Raw genomic sequence first — 21108 nt, forward strand, 5'->3', positions numbered from 1 at the left:
GGACATGTGAGCACTTTCTCTTTTTCTTCAGTGTATCTGAACATGTGGACCTTTCAACATGACGACACATCTTCACCACAACCCCCACATTAGCCATAGCGCAGAAGCGCGTCGCTGCCATCCAATCAGAGGCTCAGTATCTGCATACGAGCAGCTGACTGGTTGCTGGTGGCGCGAAAACAGTCACGTGGCCAGGTCTTGGCGCGAAAGTTTCGTCAGAGCTCGTGGATCTTTGTGTGTGTGGAAGAAGGAGAGAGGAGCTGTTATAACGGTGTAGCTACAACAACCCGGTAAAACATGGACATCACCGAACCCACAGCCGAGACCGCCGGCCAGCTGGTGAAGGATGAGCTGGCAGAGAAGTGCCAGAAACTGTTCCAGGCCTTTCTGGAGGAGTAAGTTCATTTATAATGTGGAGAGTTAGCTGTAACTGGGGAGGAAGCGGGTCAGACAGACACCAGCACTTAACTTACTTACAGCAGTTATCCAGCGTTTAACAGCTAACTCTGGTATAATACTCGGTTATTTAGCTGTATAAAACCAACAAGTTCTGTTTTATTTACAGCAGCTTTATCTACTACATGCATCAGTTAGCTATTATTAGTATTAAACTAGTTTAAGTTAAATAACTACGGCTATAGATTTCTGCACTGTCGACTAGGCCTGCGCGAAACTGGTAAGCTCGGTTAACTAACGCCAAGTTTGATAACTAAGCTTGTTCAGTTCAGTTGGTTAACTAACGCAACTAGCTTAGCTAACTAGCTAGGTTAGTTTAATTAGCTGCTGATCTTGGTTTAGCTTTATTAGCTTTTACTTCTGACTGTAACATAGGTTCCACACGTTCGCTAAGAATGTGGACTATCTAACTAGTTAAATAAAGTTTACAGCCTCCTTAACTGTAAGGATCCAGCATCCGTCGACTAAACTGTGCTGAAGTTGCACCAAACCTGTCAGCAAAAACTTTGAATAAATGTGCATTTTTAGGTTGCATTACATACCTTTAAGGTTGATGATGGAAAAACAAGCTTAATACAACATTTATTTAACATAAACAGGTTAATGTTAAAATTCTGATATTACATCAACGTTCATTTAAAGGTTTTAACTACTGACCTAGTTAACTAGCCAGGTTGGGCTGCAGTAGACTTTTATTTTGACAGTGTATAACATTAGCTAACCTAGTTTATTAAATAATGTGGACAACTAGCTAACTAGTTAGTTAATTAACTAGTTAGTTTGTTTAAATTAAGTTTACAATATCTTTATACAATATTTATGTGCATTATTAATAGTAAGATAGTTTAAGTTAGATAATAATGCATGTAGTGAGAATTGGTGGTGAGTATTGTTTAACTATGTATTTTAAGAGTGAATAGTTTATTATTGCTCATAATAACATTTGATGAATATTCAGAGGTTTCAGAATGGCAAAGACGAACAATATTTACATATTTAATATAAGTAAAGTTTAATACAAACCATAAATACATATAAAACCATAATGTGGTATCAGTTTTTAATCAATTAATACATTCTGATGTCAGAGATCGACACTGTTTCAGTGCATTAGCAATAGAAAACTGAACACTGACTCATTGTCCTTTTGCTATCTGGGTATTTTGACTGTATATAGTTTATTAATGCTCATTACTTGTTTATAACGTGGATATTTGATACATGTGTGAAGGTTTCACAACAGTGATGGAGAGCTGAAGTACCTGCGCGATGCAGAGGAGCTGATCCGGCCTGAGCGAAACACCCTGCTGGTCAGTTTCACTGATGTGGAGGGCTTTAACCAGGAACTGGCAACAACCATTCAAGAGGAGTTCTACAGGTAAATCGAGGGGAAGACTGGGCTCTCAAAAGTCCAAGTAAACAACTGTGTTTATTGGTTGGTTTTTATGCACATCAGGCAAAAAGCCTAATGCAGCATTTCAAAACACTGCCCCCTTGTTTCCACATGTGAAACAGCAAGGCCATCAGTACTGATGTGTTTTTTTTAAGATGTGACTAAACTAAATTGTGCTGTTTTCCAGAATATATCCCTACCTGTGTCGGGCAGTACGCAACTTTGCCAGGGATCGTGGAAATGTTCCTGCTTCCAAAGAGTTCTATGTGGCCATTCAGGATCTCCCAACCAGGCACAAGTAAGAAGCAAAGAGACATACATAATAATACAATATAATATATAAATATTACTATATGATATATAATAATACTATGTAATGAGTAAGAAGCTAAAGTACATACTAACAAATACTGAGTAATTCTTTAATAACACTATGTAATACATATAATAATTTAGTCCCACAAACCTTTCCATTGTGCTCCAGCACCCGATTATTTGTTTTAGTTTATTTGGAAGGTTGCATTTAATAGTCCTTTCAGAATTCTACTAGAAATTAAAGTCCTGAGCGATTTCCTGAGTGCCTGTTGTTTAGAACAAAGACAGAATTTCAAAAACAGATTAGAGAAAGATGACAGACGCATGGGTTCATCAGTTGTACATGGCTCAAAAAGGCATAGTGGGAGGGTGATGTAGCCCTAAAATAATATTGCAATATTTTAGGGTATTTTTGCAATATTCTTGGCAATATGAAAAAACACTGAAAAATAATTTCAAGACATTACTACTGCAACAAAAAAAATCTAAATAACAATAACTGTTGGGGAAAAAATGTACACAATACATTCGCCAGTGTTAAATCAACACTGATAATTTAACACCAGCAATGTCAATTTAACTATGGTCAATGTACTGTGAACAAAACCTTAAGCAATACATAAATAATACATAATAAATAAACAAAAAATAATGTAATATAAAAATAATGTAAAATAATAATAAATTATATCCACAAAAAAACAAAGAGCAGTACATTTATTGCATGCATGGTAAATGCAAGCATGAACAATTCTACAAAAAAAACTTTAAGCTTTACAATAAATAGTGAAACAAATACAAATACTATTATCACAATGTTTTTTTTATTAATTTAAAAATATTTACAATGTTATTTTGTGTGATATGAAATGGTACATCCCTAACAAAACATAAAATTTGACACTCCAGCAAGTTTGTGGACCTCACATTTGTGGAATAAAATTATATAGATTGCCAATGATTGTCAAAACCATGCAGATGCTATTGCTATTGTAGACGGTCTCTAATGTTCTGCTTGCCGTTTTTGTCTCCAGGATCCGAGAGCTGACCACACTGCGTATCGGCTCGTTGGTGCGTATTAGTGGTCAGGTGGTGCGTACTCACCCTGTTCACCCGGAGCTGGTGAGCGGTACCTTCCTCTGCCTGGACTGCCAGAGCGCCATCAAGGACGTGGAGCAGCAGTTTAAATACACCCAGCCGAGCATCTGCCGCAACCCCGTCTGCAACAACCGCAGACGCTTTCTGCTCGACACCAACAAGTCCAAGTTCATCGACTTCCAGAAGGTTAGAATGAAAGATATTAGGTCTAGTTTGAGGTCCACTGGAGAGTGTAGTGTATTCTTTTGTTTAAGTTTGATGGTTAGCTGATGGTGTACATGTATGATGATCCAAATTAATCAGTATGATCAAACAGGTCAACCAACATAATAAGCAAGACCAAGACAATCGACCAGCACGACTAAAATCAAACATAGCATATCCTCTCATGGTCAAGAATTCAATTCAATTCAATTCTATTTTATTTATATAGCGCTTTTTACAACAAAGGTTGTCACAAAGCCGCTTTACAGGAAAAACAGGTCCACGCCTCTTATGAGCAGCACCACAGAGATGCCAATTTTATGGTGACACAGTGGCAAGAAAAGACTCCCTTTAAGAGGAAGAAACCTTGGAAGGAACCAAGACTCTGTCAGAGGATCCCATCCTACTCGGGTTGACCCGCTCAGTACAAACAAACAACAAACAAATAACAGAACAAAACAGTACAGAGAATTAATTTGTACTATGGATAATATAACAGGTACTAATTTATGAATATAAAAATGTGATGGGCACAAATTATAGAGCTATGGCTAATACAGAAACAGATTCTGAGTGTGCTAATGTTAATCAGTGCAGGGCTGCAGAGCTGGAGTACAACACAGCGGGCAGTGGAGAGCCAGGCTGGGAACATCAGGAACAGGGCATCTCCATACATGTAGAAGAGATAGATAGAGAAAACAGAAAGGAAAGAAAGAGAAACAAAAAGCAGGAGTTAGAAGGGTTGTGTAATAACTCTGATGAGTAGAAGGACAGGGCTGATTCCTGAAAGCTGGAACCACAAACGGACAGATCCAGGCAGACTGGCTGAGCATCTCAGCACATGTGAGAAAGATAGAGAGAGAGAACAGAGAGGGGAGGGAAGAAAAAGGGGTTAGAATGGTTTTATAAAACTCTGCTGGAGTGGGATGGGCACTGGTAGCAGCAGCTCGGGACATGGGGAGAGAAAGAGAAAGCAGATGATTAGGACAGGGTTTATATTTGCTGGATAAGCTGTAAGAGGAAGAAAATTGTAGTGAGACATTACTCAAAAGCTTGAGCAAACAGAAATGTTTTGAGTCTAGATTTAAAGATTGAGAGTGTGTCTGAGTCCCGTATATTAATAGGGAGGTTATTCCAAAGTCGGGGAGCTTTATAAAAGAACGTTCTTCCTCCTGTATAGTTTTTTCTAATATGCGGGACTAATAACAGGCCAGCGTCTTGGGAGCGGAGTGAACGCGGCGGATTGTAAGGAGTAAGGAGTTCCTGTAGATAATGCGGGGCCAGACCATTGAGGGATTTATACGTCAGGAGGAGTATTTTATAATCTATACGAAATTTAACAGGTAGCCAGTGTAGGGATGAAAGAATAGGTGTAATATGATCAAACTTTCTGGTTCTAGTAAGCACAAGAACTGGTTAACCAGCTAGTTTACTAGTATAGGGTGTCTGACCTTTGTTTTTGATGAGCAGCTTTTCAAACAAATTGACCATCAAAATCAGCTTAGACTGAGCCACTACTACTATAAGCACTACTACTACACTATGAGCCTCCTGCTACTTTCATCTATTCTCTATTTTCCTCCAAACTGTCAGTATATGCAGCTACAAATACAAAACTTTAAGAAGCGTCAAAACTATCCTGAGATATTATAATACAGTAAAAAAGTCTAGTGTAAATCTTGTCTGCCAGGCTTAAACCACTCTACACTATACTGTCTCCCTTCAAAAAATTACCAGCATTTAAGAATCATGATCTTAATTATGATTAATCACAGAATTGTTTATGTATGACATTTAGTTGGTTTATTTAAGAAAAGATGCCTATGAATATGTAAATCATTTATATGGCTATTTAGTTTTTTTTTTGTATGTTTATTTTTCACTGAAATGGTACATTTTGTCCCATAGTTTTAATATTAATTAAATTTGAATACAACAAAAACTTTAAATTACATATTAACAGCTGCTCTGTAAAATGTCTTCATTAATAACAGATATTTTACTTTATGGAAGCATTATTCATTTTCAGCTCACTTTCAGTTATATGTTGTTCCTTTTTCTTTATACATAATCTCATATTTAATGGTGCCAAACATGAAAATATTGTATTACCCTAATAAAACAGGTGCGTATCCAAGAGACACAGGCCGAGTTGCCCCGGGGCTCCATCCCTCGGAGCATGGAGATCATCCTGCGTGCGGAGGCGGTAGAGTCGGCTCAGGCCGGGGACAAATGCGACTTCATTGGCTGCCTCATCGTCGTGCCTGATGTGTCCCAGCTTGCAACCTCTGGTAATGACTTCTTATTCAGTTATATTGCTCAGATTCTGGTTAATCAGTGAACTGTACATTTTAGAGACATATACGTTGCATGAATGTTTACACAGTGTGTTTGGGGACTATTAAAGACTTTAAGTATTAAATGGTCTTTATGATTGGTTGTCTTTAAGGCTTTAAATTTGAAATATCTTATATTTAACATAAATATCTTAAAAATGCCATATACAGAAAAAAAATATTTTAGTGTTTTTTTTATGTATAGTATTTTGCAAGAGACAGGAATCACTTCCATAAATATTTTTAAGCCAGGTCTAATTTTTTCTCTGCATGTTATAAATAAGTCATTAATTTAATTTCCCCCTGCCTGCTGATACCCTGTCAGATTCATGTTTAATAATGGTAACATTATTAGCATTAATAGCTTAGTTATTATTATTGTTTTAACACACAAGTAATTGTGCTAAGTTGAAATATTAACCAATATTTACATGTGTGTTTTTTAGGGGTGCGAGCAGAGACTAGTTCTCGCACAGCTGGAACCCAGGGCTACGAGAACGAAGGGGTTCGTGGACTCAAAGCGCTTGGAGTTCGAGAGCTGACATACAAACTGGCATTCCTGGCTTCCCACGTGGCTCCTACCAACCCCAGGGTAAAGTCTCAGCGCCACAGCCAATCAGCATGTAGTGCTGTGAAGCGTAATTCTAGGAATTGTAGTTAAACTGAGTTGTGTCTTGTTTAGTTTGGTGGGAAGGAGATCCGTGACGAGGAGCAGACGGCTGAGAGCATCAAGAACCAGATGACTGTGAAGGAATGGGAGAAGGTGTTTGAGATGAGCCAAGACAAAAACCTCTACCACAACCTGTGCACCAGCCTTTTCCCCACCATCCACGGTCAGACACGAAGACACACTGCACACTTATGCTATACTGTACCAAACCATTTTTGTTTAGTTAATTATGATCAGCCATAAAATTAACACCACCTGTTTTTTATATTTACTGTCTGTCTTTGTAGTTTTTTTTTTTGCAAATTTTTGTTCTGTAATTACAAACTGTAATCCTTATGTTCTTTGCATACTTTATGCACAGAGCAGCTATTATTTTTTTCAGTCTGAATTTACTGAATTTACTAGTATCCAAATAGTAATAGTAATAGTCTTGCATTTCACCAGTTTCAGTTGTCACTAGGTTTTCACTAAAATTGTTTCTGTCGTTGAGCCACAGAGTGTAAGTAAGTGAAGTGCTTTTGGCCAATCAGGGTGCTTAATTTTTACCCAGCTGCCCTGCTTTGCCTAGCTTTGCGCCTTAGTCAGAGATTTTATTATTAATGAGACTGTGCAGTATATGTTATTCAGAATGCCCATACAGTGTGCTAGTTAGCCTAGGCTAACCCTGCACTCCCACTGACCGGAGACACTGTCATGTCATCTCAACTTTGTCTGTTGTCAGTAAGTTGTGGACATTGTGGAAGGATTTATCTTCATAAAGTACTTTCAAGGTTTTCAGGTCTTTCAAACTGAAACAGGCTTTTTCACACATTAAGCAATAGAAAATTCGGTACAACAAACCTCCAAAACATCAACATCCTACAAATCAATCAGTGTTAAGAAAACATAGGTGGCATTAAGTGTGCTCAGTCACTAAACCACAGTATTAAACTAATCAAAAGTGAGCAGACTAAATACAGAAAACAGTGTAAAAAACACATCAAATTTGGTTCAGTGGAGCTGATAAAATGTACAGGGAGTGTAGAATAAGTATACTGCTTAATTTACCTGATCCAAAGGAAGCCTCATATCCACAGCAATAAAATAGTATGCGAATATAAATGTATTGAAACAAAACAAAGAGAAATAAAAAAACTGTTAGAAAAATTGTTCATATTCATTACAGTATGTATGCAGAACGAGTATTAGTACTCTCTGTAATTTTGTATTAAAAAGTTATGTGTTTGTGAACAGGCAATGACGAGGTGAAGAGGGGTATCCTGCTCATGCTGTTTGGAGGTGTTCCTAAAACCACTATGGAGGGCACGTCTCTCAGAGGCGACATCAACGTCTGCATCGTGGGAGACCCCAGCACAGCCAAGAGCCAGTTCCTTAAGTAAGATTCACACTGAGCCTGTACATATGCAGGTGTTTTTACAGTGATTCACTCATGCTAATCGAGTGGTTACAAATAAGGCTAGCTTTGAACTGGTTAACAGTTTTATTTACAGAGCAGTCCTTTGAATGGAGCACACATTTATTTGCTTTTCCAGCTTTTTGATCCTGCTTAACCACACCCATCAGCTGACAAATATGCTATTCATTAGTTTAAAAGTGTTTTTTGTAGCTGGGAAAACATGGACTGATTCCTACAAGGCTAGGATTGGGAAACAATAACATTTGAGAAGTAGAATAGTTTCAGATAGTCATATATTTTTGTTAGTGTTTTCTTTAAAGACTTAGTCTTATAATCATATTTTTAGCGATGATGTTAACAAATAAGCCTCCTTAAATACAACTGAATTATTATTACTGTTCTGTGTAGTGTTCTAATTTTGTATAATTTTGTCTGGTCAGGCATGTGGAAGAGTTCAGCCCGCGTGCCGTCTACACCAGCGGAAAGGCTTCCAGTGCGGCTGGTCTCACCGCCGCTGTGGTGAGAGACGAGGAGTCACATGAGTTTGTCATTGAGGCTGGAGCTCTGATGCTGGCTGACAATGTGAGTAAAGGCAGAGCCCATAAAGCATAAAATCTAATTAGTATCTCATAGCATAAAAAACACACAATCACAGAGAGAAAAGTGCTATTTAACAGAGGAGTACATCACTGTTCTCTAGTGGGCGGGGTTTAAGCACAACACAAAAATTAACCAATGTCTGCTATCTCCACATAAAAACTATAATCTATACTGTTTTTAAAAAGTCATACAGTATTGCAAAACAAAATATTGTGATACTTTGATACTTATGTTTTCTTACACCCCTACCATCTTGTGCTCATCCATTCCATCGATTATATACAGGTCTGGAAAAAAATAAGAGACCACTTCAAAATTATGAGTTTCTTTGATTTTACCAAATTGAAAACCTCTGGAATATAATCAAAAGGAAGATGGATGATCACAACCATCAAACCAAGCTGAACTGCTTGAATTGTTGCACCAGGAGTAAAGGCATAAAGTTATCCAAAAGCAGTGTGTAAGACTGGTGGAGGAGAACAAAAGGGAAGGCAAGAAAACTGTGATTAAAAAGTGGGGTTATTCGACCAAATATTCATTTCTGAACTCTTAAAACTGTATGAATATAATCTTGCCTTCTTTGCATTATTTTATATGACAATATTTTTATTTGGAATTTTAAGGGAAATTTTGTCCGTAGTTTATAGAATAAAACAGCTATATTCATTTTATTCGAGCATAAACCTATAAATAGCAAAATTTCTGAAGTCTCTTATTTTTTTCCAGAGCTGTATATTTTAAAATCTGTATTTTATGAAAATAACATTTGAGTATGCTTCAGGTTTTCCGGTTGGGTGTAAACGGTGGTGTGTTGTGTTCATCTGCAGGGAGTGTGTTGCATTGATGAATTTGATAAGATGGAAACGAGAGATCAGGTGGCCATCCACGAAGCCATGGAGCAGCAGACCATCTCCATCACCAAAGCAGGAGTAAAGGTAAGAGTTTCATCAGCACATCACATTTCACAGCTTTTATAATATGTCAGCAGGTCTGATGTCAGTTTTATTTTTGTATTAATGTGAATATTTGGTCATTTTTCCAGGCTACACTGAACGCCCGCACCTCCATCCTGGCTGCAGCGAACCCTGTCGGTGGCCGTTATGACCGCTCCAAATCACTCAAGCAGAACGTCAACCTGACAGCACCCATCATGTCACGTTTTGACCTCTTCTTCATCCTGGTGGACGACAGTAATGAGGTGTGTGGGTTCTTTTGTTGGTCATGTAGAGTACATCCTACATGGAAAAATATTTGTGTTAAAAATAAACGTAAAGTTAAATATAAGGTCGTGGGAATCTATGCATTACATGCAAGCCTAAAGCCATGATGTTAATAAATGTCTTTCAAAACAGGTGACTGACTATGCCATAGCCAGGCGCATAGTGGACCTGCACTCTAGGATTGAGAACTCTATTGATCGAATGTACACTCTGGACGAGATTCGCCGGTATCTGCTGTTCGCTCGCCAGTTCAAGCCGAAGGTAAGAAAGGCTTCATCTTGAATAAAATCAATACATCGAATATTTAGATATTTGACTATGTTTTGTTTGAAACTAAAATTCAGTTAAATAATTAAAATAAAAACTTTGATGTCTTTTACTTTTAGTTAGTAAATATTCTGGTTAGCTGGTGGTGCTGTTTTTCCCAGCTGGATTACTCTCAGGTTGTTGACAACAGATCGATTGTGCTGCACAGGTTAGTTAACTCTGGTTATTTCTTTAAAGCTAACTGTATGTATCTATGTGTGTTGTAACAGATATCTAAGGAGTCAGAGGACTTCATAGTGGAGCAGTATAAGCGCCTGAGGCAGAGAGACGGCTCTGGCGTAACTAAATCAGCATGGAGGATCACAGTGCGGCAGTTGGAGAGCATGATACGCCTCTCTGAAAGTATGGCCAGGATGCACTGCTGCGATGAGGTGTGTATCACTGTCTGTGAGCATTATTTAGTACTTGTCTGATCAGAAAAAACTTGGTTTTATGTGTTTAAGGATTAGAGTCTACGTTTTGCATTAAAGCAACAGTTTGTAGCATTTTTCTCTTTTAAATACAAAACAGATTCTAAATCATACAGATGCTCTACTGTCCTGTAAAAGGGAGATTGCAAGATTTATCATTGCTGTAGTGAGCTCAGCATACCTGAAACTGCACTATATGCAACTTTGGTAAAGTAGGCAGGACAATACTCGCAATAATTAAATAACACTGCATATGCAAAGTCATACTTATATAAGATACTGTAATAATACTGTATTATTTCTCTAATCACCTCACTCCACATGCTTATTTCACTTCAGATGCTGGTTCCGTATCTCTCAGCTTGTGAAGTGCATGTGTAAAGCTTGTCCTTTATTTCTCAAAGTGAGAATTCCCTTTCCCGACTGTAGGGGGAGCTCAGGAGCAAGAAACGCAAATTCTCACATAATTCTGCTTTAAATGGTATTAAAAGGATGTTGTAAAGAGCAGCAAAAATAAAAAAAAATCCTAAACATTTGTTCTCTGTCTCTTTCAGGTGCAGCCCAAGCATGTCAAAGAGGCTTTCAGACTCCTCAACAAGTCCATCATTCGGGTGGAGACGCCTGATATCAACCTGGACCAGGAGGAACAAGAGGCTATGGAGGAAGATGAAGACAACCAGTTGAATGGTACACGCTTTCTTCCTTTATTCATCATTGTTTTTCTTCCTAACTCTTGCTGCGTTCTAAAGCCTAATCTGCAGTCCTCTGTAGGACTGTTCTTTAAAGACCTTTTTATTATTGGTCAGAATTATGAAAACAGTCTAATGAAGCTTCATGGTGACGTCAAATGTGAACGTTACATGACGACATTGTGGTGCGAAACATTTTGGAGGCTCTAGGCTGCATAGTGAGGCATGCACTTTTCCTCATCCCCCTTGTAGTGTTGTGGGCATTACTACTTCATGTGAGGGGAAGCTCAAATGAAGTTTTTCTTCCAAATTGGATAGAAAATAAATTATTACATTACAAAAAAACATTTTAAAACTACATCTACTCAGGAGGCTCCATTTGTGCTGTGTTTCTTCTTGCTTGTACTATACATGGGCTGTGAAGGTTACTTTGGTTTGGTCCTCCAAATCATTCTAAGCCTCTCATATTCCTCAGCAGTATATAAAGGCTCTGTATAGAACAGCCCTCTATGATGTAGCGGCTTCAGCCTAGAATTTTAAACGTCACCATTATTCAGTGATAGAAATCAAGCTTCTCTATTTCTCATACTTCATGTCTTGTGATTTGTTGTTATCACTACAGGTCACGATGTACCCAACGGTCAAGCAGATGGGCAAGTAAATGGACACGTGAAAGGACATGTGAACGGACACGCGAACGGCCATGATCACACACACGGTGTCAACGGAGAAAGCCACAGTGGCAAGTCATCGATGCGCCTGTCCTTTGCTGAGTACAAGCGCATCTCTAACCTCGTAGTGCTGCACCTGCGACGTGCTGAGGAAGGTGAGAACATACACACACACACACTCTTTCACACACACACACACACACACACACAAAGATTTTATGTTCCATAGCTACCAGCTAACATTACAAACAAACAGTGAAATAAGAATAGAATAAGTTTATTGTCCACAATGAGAAACATACATATTTAATCACTCGTGGCATAAAGACACTGACGACATATAACATCCACAACATACCAGGGTTTCTACGTTTATGAAAAACCTGGAAAAGCAATTTCCAGGACTGGATAAGCTTTAAAAAATAAAAATACATAGAACGTTTTGTAAAAGTAATGAAAATTTCTCTTCAAATTGTTCTGTTTGTTTATCTAATTGAAGCTAACAAATATGTCAAGTCAGAGTAAATTATTATTATTAAAAACTGTTACAACGTTTTATCAAATTCACGGTAAACCTACTATAATACATTTTAATTATAGTTTTAGTTGATTTTTTGTTTTATTGTCCTTGTCTGCAGTGATGTTTTAAGAATTGTATGGTCATAAAAACTAGCAGGCTAGAAGGCATGGAAAAGGCCTGAAACAATTCTGGAAATTTATGGTTAAAACATGTATAAACTCTGCATACACCGATCAAACATTACATTCTGACCACATCCTTGATTCTGCAGATTTAAATGAAATTTTAAATTGTGAAATGTGATTTTTTTTTCTCCCAGTGATTCTTTGTTACAGTTCTGCTGCAAAGTTATTCACAAGCAAGCACACACAAAAATAAGTATATTAAACATAAGAATTCCACTCGCTTAATAAACGTTTGTATCTACAGAGGAAGAGGAGGAGGCCCTGAAGAAGAGTGCGGTGGTGAACTGGTATCTAAAGGAGATTGAGTCTGAAATTGATTCAGAGTTGGAGCTCATCAGTAAGAAGGCCATGATCGAGAAGGTCCTCCACAGGCTGGTGCATTACGTAAGGAAACCTTTTACAGTTTATTTTTATACTGAATTACATGGTTTAAAACAAGTGTGGAAATCCTGACAAATACAGGTGGGCGATAGTGACCTAAAATAAAATCACAGTATTTCGGGGCACTTTTACATTAATAGTGTTCTTGGCAATATTTTATTAATTTAAAGAATATACAATTGCAACAAGACAAAGGGCCTTATCGTACATTCTGCACAGTCACGCCCTGCGTCCATGCTATTAAAATAGTGTCGGAGTTTAAGAAATAATCTAAACTGATGGGCGAAAACACAGGAGCTCCACTGACTAAAATGAACCTAGACAACAGTCAATTGTCAGAGTCCAATTCAATAGGTGCTCCAAGTAACACACATTCATGGATGCGCTGCAGTGCACAAACCCAAAGCTATATATTGCTTAAATAATTTTTTTTTGGTCTATTAATGGTCTGTTGCAGGGTTTCCTTTACCTTTTGCATTCATGGCCCACTGAACCCATTGCAAAACTTTCCATGGCCCTCAGGAATATATTGTTTTCTGTTAACTTTGTAATTTTATGTTTGTGTGCTCTTGAAGCCGAGTGCTAGGGACACACTGGTGTATTTTCTTAGTTTTTTCTTAAATTTATTCTCGCTTTTCTTGGTTTTCTCAGTTAGAGACACAGTGGCTGCTTCACTTGTAGATGGTCCAGCTTCAGGGTCTTTTGTTGTTTTACCATTTATCAATGAAACCAATCAAGTAGCTCAACCTAAAAAAAAGTTGTTTTGCCATTAAATTAACTAAATATCTGTCACATCTTAAATTACATTTGCTGAGCTATCTATATATTTTAAGAATATTTATATTGCAAAATAGAAAAAAGTGAAGGCCCAGTGCCTCTAAGGCCCACTGGCAGCCCACAGGCTGAAAACCATTGGTCTTATACAATACTGGAAAAAATTAGAATCTTAGCTTGTTCTCCTCCACCAGTCTTACACACTGCTTTTAGATAACTTTATGCTAATCACTCCTGGTGCAACAATTCAAGCAGTTCAGCTTGGTTTGATGGCTTGTGATCATCCATCTTCCTCTTGATTATATTCCAGAGCTTTTCAATTTGGTAAAATATAGAATTAAAATGTTAAGCCCTGTAAATGTTGCTATTTAATATATGCTTCCTGATTTAGTTTTGACACCTACAGTGTTTGAGAATTAGATTTGAAGTGGAAAGGACTGTTAATAAATTGTTTCATTCAGGTTAGAATTGTAACCTAAAGATGTCCAGTATGTTATGCGTTTAAAATAAAGGGATTTTATGTCTCTGCCAGTTTTTCTTTTATTCTTTTGCTCCTCTGCTAAAATGAATCTGGATTGTACAATTTAAAATGCAATTAATTTAGGTTCATTCGTCACAGAGCATGTAATTTATTTTAAATAGATTATTTTTTAATGGCCTGACAGCACTATTCTTTTCGGATCTTGTTTTTTAATTATAATGATATTACTGTGTATAGTACGATATGGCACACTGTTACTGACACTTTCCATATTGTCTTCTTTATTATTTATAGGACTATATTCTAATCGAATTGTCCCAGACCGGTTTGAAGGGCTCTGCTGAGTCCAGTGGAACTGAAAGCCAGGAAGAAGACGTTACTCTGGTGGTCAATCCCAACTACACGCTCGAGGACTAAATCTGAGCCATGTCGTTTGTATTGGTGTTTAAAGTTAAAACAACCCTGTTTTACTCGGTTCTTAAGAGGTAGTGAATGAGGATCTGGTTCAGGACGCTTCCTGTTTGGGACGCTTCTTCTGATTCTGATTGTTGTAAGATAAAATGTGATGTGCACATTAGAGCTGAACTGCTGGCTGGACGCTCACTGTTTAAGTGGCATCTGTATGGGCTTTTGGAAAACACACGCTTGAAACTAAGGATCTGTGCCTAACTATTGATTTTGTAAATATGTTTTAAGGATTTTGCTGTTTTTAGAATGTTACAGACATTTTTGTAATGTTTCCTTTCTTTTTTATCAACATGTTAATAACAAAAGCTCTCAAAGAAGTGATTTTTTGTCTTTCGTTTGAAATACAAGAATCATGAAAATTAAAAAAGAACTGTCTGTTGTTTTTTTTTCTTTTTCTTATCAAAGCATTTTTACCTTAAAATAACAGCTTTAAAATCATGTGTTGTTGCTACCCTGGGCTGAATAAAGTTTCTGCACATTTTAGAGGGCATTGTTTAAAAAAAATGTGTTATTTTGGGGATTATTAATATAATTTTGTGTTTCTGCAAAATTAGCAAAATCATTTTGTAATTTTTTTATATTTCATGTAAACATTGGTGTCAGACAGTGGTTCATTTAGTGTTGGTTTAAACCCCTTCTAGTAGTAAGACATTTATTTTAATAAAAAATATCTAAATATTATAGGGTTTTATACTATGACAAATTAGATTTAAATAATGGAAAAATATAACCTTGTTTACAGAATCACAGTATACATTGTTACTAATTGTAGCCCTGTAACATTCATTATACATTGCATTGCAATACACAGCCCTACTGTTACTAAAAATGTTTGTGTAAAGGAAAAGAAAAACTTATGCTTGGTTATAATATTTTACTTTTACAATTAGGTAAATGTACAAGACACTATGCTTAATCATTTTTTTGTAATAATAATGTATTTTAAAGGTATTTTGTATGCACATTTATGAATGGCACCTATTCGGCTGAATGTGCTGCACAGGAACCCATTGTTTCTGGACTCTATCGGGAGCGCCCTCTGGTGGTGTATTAAACCTGTGGAAGACTGTAAAGTGGCACCGCCCCCTCACGCTGTCACCAGCAGTAAAGATGGCGGCGCCCTGCAGGAGGCTGCTGAGGTCGGCTGTGGAAGGTAAAGGACAGGAGATACGAGCTTTTCCCTTTTTTAATAAACTTTAATGTTCTATACTTTATATGGGAAACTGCTGTATGACTTCTATAACGCTAAAACTCTGATACCGCGGCCCTTCAGAGCTGATTAAGCCGCTACACGCGCAGCGGCCAGCGTTAGATTACCTAACCGAACTGACCGAGAGGCTTTAGATTCATGTTCAGCGTTAAACTCGACAATTTAGATCATTTAAAAATGACTAGAAATATTAAAATCTTTACTTTAGAGTGAGTTCTCTCCTGAAGACTGTGTTGTTTTGGCCACGACCTGTGTTAAATTTATAAAGCTGGACCTGGGCATTTTATTCCCACTCAGGGATTAAGCCTATAGTCTTAAACTAACAGTTATAATCTCCATTTTGAGCGCTGTGCAGTCTAACACTAGTAAACTACAGTCTGAGTCACATTACAAGTTAAAACAGCTCTTATGTAATGTACACAGACAGCCCAAGTTGCAAAAATTAATTTCATATATATATATATATATATGGCACTTAAACTCACCTCACAATCCCCCATAGGCAATGCTAAAATCACTATTTCAAACTGCACAGCGGGCAAGACTTTGTTTTTTACTTTTACCAAAAATGATATACTTTAGAGTAGTCAGAGGTGAAACAAGTTTTGACGGGAGCCATGATGCTCCTGAACGCATCCCGTCCAGGTGGGGAAAAAAAACACTGTCCGCCCACACTAAAAACTGATTGGCAGACTCTTTGTAAAGAACAAAATATGAATATGCACACGAGGGGAGCTCCTTTCTTTTCCTCTCTTTCACACACACGATTGGGTAAAAAAAAAAAAGAGTGTGTTGCCTGAGTGTGCGTTTGTGTTCACTCTTGGGCCACTCGTTCTAGATTCAGGGAGATTTTATCTGACTTGTGGGCATCATGGAGGCGATATTGATATGCGGTAGACTCCCGCAACTTTCGAGAGACTTGGGACACCTGTGCACAGAGAGATGTAGAAGTTAATTCTTATAAGATCAGATTGATCGCTTGACAGTGTAGAGCATCTACCGCTCTGGCTTTAGTAATAATGTGGGTTTGAAATGATTCCTAACATTTTTATAATTGTAGCAAGTAACAATGCAGCATATAGAACATGTATCAGAGTAAAAGTATTAAACTCATGGTAAATATGCAGTAAACTTAAAAGTAGGAGAGAAAATAATACACCAATAGATACAGATACATGGTTTTATTTGTTAAATACAGTAGTAAAGTAGTTCTACTTGTTACTGTACATCCCTGCTAATGTCCAGTATGTTTATTTGAATTACAGATAAACGCGAACCTTTCTGCATTCCAATGGGACAACATTAAAGACAAACTATAGAAGAATATAAAATGCGTTTACAAAGTCTTAACATAGTTCAAGACATCAGTCCAAAATTAATCGTTGTTGCCTTATATATAATCTAGCTGTTGTGTGCTCAGTTAGAATGTCCAAAAACGAATCAACAACTCAAAAAAAGATTAGGTTCAAACCATCTTTTCAAGATTGAGTTCTCGGCTGCTGTTGTAGCTGCTATCAGCATTACATTAGAATCACCAAGCATTAAATTAGAATCACCAAGTTACAAATGCAGAGTTTCACATTTGTTATTTTTATTTATTTTAAAAATATTTTTGTGTATTATTTATATTTTTGTAGATTATTTAATGTTTTAGAAAACAAGCACTATACTGGAGACTTGTTTATGATGTTGCTAAGTGGGCCAGGGTCTTTGATCAAATTAAATCAAATAAAAGAAAATATAAAACCTTATCAGAGTGTGGCTAATGACTCCGGCAGAACTAAATATGACAGGCTAACTAAAGGGAGAGAGCCAGAGGGTAGCATAGACAGGGAGGCTCCCTGAAACACTGGCATCCACCCACTCCACCGTCCACAAACCTGAGTGACCGTGTGCAGTGGGCGAACAACAGCACCAGCATCTTAGTTTACCAGAATTCCCTATGTCCCTATGAACCCCTGTATCTGCAGCCTTATCTAAAGGGAAAAACATTAATTACCAAAAGCTAAACTAAACAAGTATGTTTTCAGTCTAGACTTAAAGATTGAGACTGTGTCTGAGTCCCAAACATATTCAAGAAGGTTATTCCAGAGTTGCGGAGCTTTATAAGAGAGAGCTCTTCCTCCTGCTGACCTTCTCTAGATTTGGGAACTACTAGGAAACCAGCACTCTGTGATGTATTTAGCTGTGTTGTCTGGTACATTGAGAGCTTGCTGAGAAAAAGATCATTATTTTTTCTCAACCTTGGACACAGATCTTTTGTTAAGGGTGGTCTTCCTTTTGCACGTCCAAGTCTGTAACCAGTATTTTCATTATTGCTACATGATCTAACAGGTGTGTGTAAATTATTTGACAGGTCTTTGCTACTTATCAGCCAGAAGGTTCTGCATGCGGACGCCACTCGTGCAGAACCCGACCCATCCCAGATCTCAGCAGTGTGTGTTACACTACAGGCCTCTTCACTGTGGCTCCTCCCCTTTACTCAGCGGTGCTACAGCTGAGCCTCAGAGAGCGACAGAACCTAAAGATCGAGGTGATCCCGAAAAGACAGAGGAGCTCGAGGAAGAGTACGGACCAGAATACATTCCAAAGAGGAAGGCCAAAAACCCCATGATGATAATTGGATACGCGTGGTATGGATCACATGCTGTTGGGTTAATGTTTGATTGATTACAGGCTCAGTCTAGTCCATGCATCTGTGATCATTATCAGTATTAGTGTTAACATATGTACTGAAGACAATCCACCCAAAATAATGTGTTTTAAATCGATTGGAATGCATTTCTATACTGGGCAGAACTTTCATTCCATTATTAGAAACAGTATTTATTATAATTTAATGGTAATATTTTCACAGATCCCATTCAAATTGATCAATAAATGCAAAAAGGTATTTAAATTCAAGATTATTTAACTTTTTTTTTTCTCAAAAAAATAGAAAGGACAAAAACTAGAAATAGAATTGCATTGAAAAGTGACTTTATTTTAGTAATTCAGTTAAAAATATGAAACTCATTAATTATATAGATGTATTACACACAGAGTGATGTATTTTAATCATTTATTTCTTGCAATAACACCAGCAGCTTGGACTATGTGTCTCTTCACTCTTCCTCCAGACCCTGGTCCCTTGATTTCTAAATGAAATGAAAAAATGAATTGATGATCAGTGATGGTTTGGAGAGCCATGTCATCTGCTGGTGTTGGTCCACTGTGTTTTTCTCGAAATATCTTACAGCACTTTATGCTTCCCTCTGCAGACATCTTTTATGCAGATGCAGATTTCATTTTCCAGCAGGATTTATTTAATATTGAAATTTTTTGAGACACTGATTTTTTTTGTTTTTATTGGCTGTAAGTCATAATCATCAACAGTAAAAGAAATAAACACTTAAAATAGCTCACTCTGTGTGTAATACATCTGTATAATATCACATTTTTAAGTGAATTACTGAAATAAAGTAACTTTTCAGTTATTCTATTTTTTGAGATACACTTGTACTGCTTGATTTGTCAATTTTGCTGTGTAAAAAATGGAGACCTTCTAAAGACATGAGGAAAAATCTACCTGCAAATTGTTTTTTTTTTAATAAATTAAATTATTGAGTGATAAGTAATTGGCAATAATTGATTCTATCTTTGGTTAAAACAGAACTCTTGGAAGAAATCTTTCAGGCGCTCAAACGGTCTCCCCTGTAAATTCGCGCTTGCTGTCTTTTGCTCGCTTGCGCTGTTTATCACTCACTCTCATTAGTGCAGTCCCTCTCTCTGTCCCTGCTAACTTTAAGCTAAGATATTATAATACAGTACAAAAGGATCTAGTCTGCCAGACCTAAACTACACTACTCTATTATTACTCTGCATTTAGAATAATATTTTTTGATGTGTGATGAACACCACCAATATAATTATTCTTGCCAATCTAATGCTGATATTTCTTAAAAAAAAACTGAAATGCATCCAGCAATATGTAGTTTAAGCAGTTAAATTAATGCTGTTTTTGTTCTTAATTAAGTGCCAATTACTTGTTCCATCAAGATCCCCAGTGACGCTGCATCAGTGACAGTTGGAAAAGAGGCGGGTCCTACTTCACTACATGTATTGGAGTAGACATGAGCTCGTCCTCATTCTTCTAGTGTTGGGGGCATTACTAGTTTTATGGGAAGGTTTTAAACCTGGGTTGAAAATGAGGTGAAATAAATGTACATTAAAAAAAAAATCTACCTTCACAGTATAGCATTAGATGATAGTATAGCTTTAGCATCTTGTTTAAGTATAGTATTTGGAAGTGTTTTTATTTGTGTGTAAGGGAAAATCTGAAATCAGTGTGTTCTCTTTACATCTCCAGGATCATTGGTCTTCCTGCCGGTGTGATCACCTTTATTCTGGCTAAGAAGCAGGTAGACAAGAACAGACTGAAGCAGTTGAAGATTCGACAGAGGATGAATAGAGCCAACGAAAGAGGATACGAGCGTGAGCACCACAGATCAGCAGCGGGGATAGAGTAACTGATTTAGAGAACTTTAATAACTTCATATTGTTGAATTTCATGCCTGTGATGCACTTATTGCCTTTCTCAAATTTACTAGTAGGGTTTCTAACCATCGTTAGCAGAGAGTGTGTTTACTTGCACTTCATAAACTAATTACTGTAGTTCTGGTGGAAACAGGAGAGTTGAGGTGCACATTGAATTCTGCTGTGATTTGATCAGCCGTGGTTTTATGTTTTTTGGATACAATCCGGGTTAGCATCCGAACATCCTCTTCAGACAGCTTCCTCTTGCGTCCACAGTTAATCCTGTTGGATGTGGTTCGTCCTTCTTGGTGGTATGCTGACATTACCATAGATACCGTGGCTCTTGATACATCACAAAGACTTGCTGTCTGGGTCACACACACACACACACACACACACACTATATATATATATATATATATATATATATATATATATATATATATATATATATATATATATATATATATATATATATATATAATTTTTTTGTTTCCCACACATTGGCTGCAATATGAACATCAGCTAGATGATGATTATTTAAATCCTTCAGTTTCAGTGACGGTCGAAAAGGTGTTTGCACATCATCTTGTGGGTGCTGTTTTTAACACTGCTTGGTTATTTCTGACTTTCATAACTACATGATTGCACATACTGAGAAATCCAAAAATACTCTGGTTAAATGTCCAGCTCTCTTATAAGATTTCTTATTCAGATTATTAGACCTTACTCTGATCTAAGTGAATGACTACTGGAGTAAACACATAACTGCAGTGATCTGATTATAAA

At 37.1% G+C, this 21108-nt stretch overlaps 2 protein-coding genes across 2 annotated transcripts; both read left to right on the plus strand.

Moving 5' to 3' along the window:
• The first annotated feature begins 210 nt into the window (after positions 1-210).
• mcm6 (minichromosome maintenance complex component 6) lies at positions 211-14974 on the plus strand. Its single transcript, XM_007230865.4, has 17 exons — positions 211-395; positions 1688-1834; positions 2037-2147; positions 3199-3448; positions 5592-5757; positions 6249-6394; positions 6485-6635; positions 7706-7847; positions 8309-8450; positions 9296-9403; positions 9511-9666; positions 9821-9949; positions 10225-10386; positions 10980-11112; positions 11737-11940; positions 12735-12874; positions 14421-14974. The coding sequence occupies exons 1-17, from the start codon at positions 298-300 to the stop codon at positions 14541-14543; spliced, it is 2508 nt and encodes an 835-aa protein (XP_007230927.3). The 5' UTR covers positions 211-297; the 3' UTR covers positions 14544-14974.
• Positions 14975-15656: 682 nt separating this feature from the next.
• Positions 15657-20738, plus strand: si:ch73-71c20.5 (DUF4748 domain-containing protein). The gene is made up of 3 exons (XM_049479078.1): positions 15657-15747; positions 18161-18437; positions 20153-20738. Exons 1-3 carry the CDS (start codon positions 15705-15707, stop codon positions 20310-20312), a joined length of 480 nt encoding a protein of 159 aa, XP_049335035.1. The 5' UTR covers positions 15657-15704; the 3' UTR covers positions 20313-20738.
• The last annotated feature ends 370 nt before the right edge of the window (positions 20739-21108 follow it).

The sequence above is a fragment of the Astyanax mexicanus genome, chromosome 5, assembly GCF_023375975.1.
Source record: "Astyanax mexicanus isolate ESR-SI-001 chromosome 5, AstMex3_surface, whole genome shotgun sequence".
Lineage (NCBI taxonomy): Eukaryota > Metazoa > Chordata > Actinopteri > Characiformes > Acestrorhamphidae > Astyanax > Astyanax mexicanus.

Excerpts from the sequence above, each read along its gene's own strand:
- mcm6 (XM_007230865.4), top strand. The coding sequence starts at position 298 with ATGGACATCACCGAACCCACAGCCGAGACCGCCGGCCAGCTGGTGAAG. Across the intron at positions 5,758-6,248 it reads GTCCCAGCTTGCAACCTCTG|GGGTGCGAGCAGAGACTAGT; the intron begins GTAATGACTTCT and ends TGTGTTTTTTAG. Across the intron at positions 7,848-8,308 it reads GCCAAGAGCCAGTTCCTTAA|GCATGTGGAAGAGTTCAGCC; the intron begins GTAAGATTCACA and ends TTGTCTGGTCAG.
- si:ch73-71c20.5 (XM_049479078.1), top strand. The coding sequence starts at position 15,705 with ATGGCGGCGCCCTGCAGGAGGCTGCTGAGGTCGGCTGTGGAAG. Across the intron at positions 15,748-18,160 it reads GCTGAGGTCGGCTGTGGAAG|GTCTTTGCTACTTATCAGCC; the intron begins GTAAAGGACAGG and ends ATTATTTGACAG. Across the intron at positions 18,438-20,152 it reads ATGATAATTGGATACGCGTG|GATCATTGGTCTTCCTGCCG; the intron begins GTATGGATCACA and ends TTACATCTCCAG.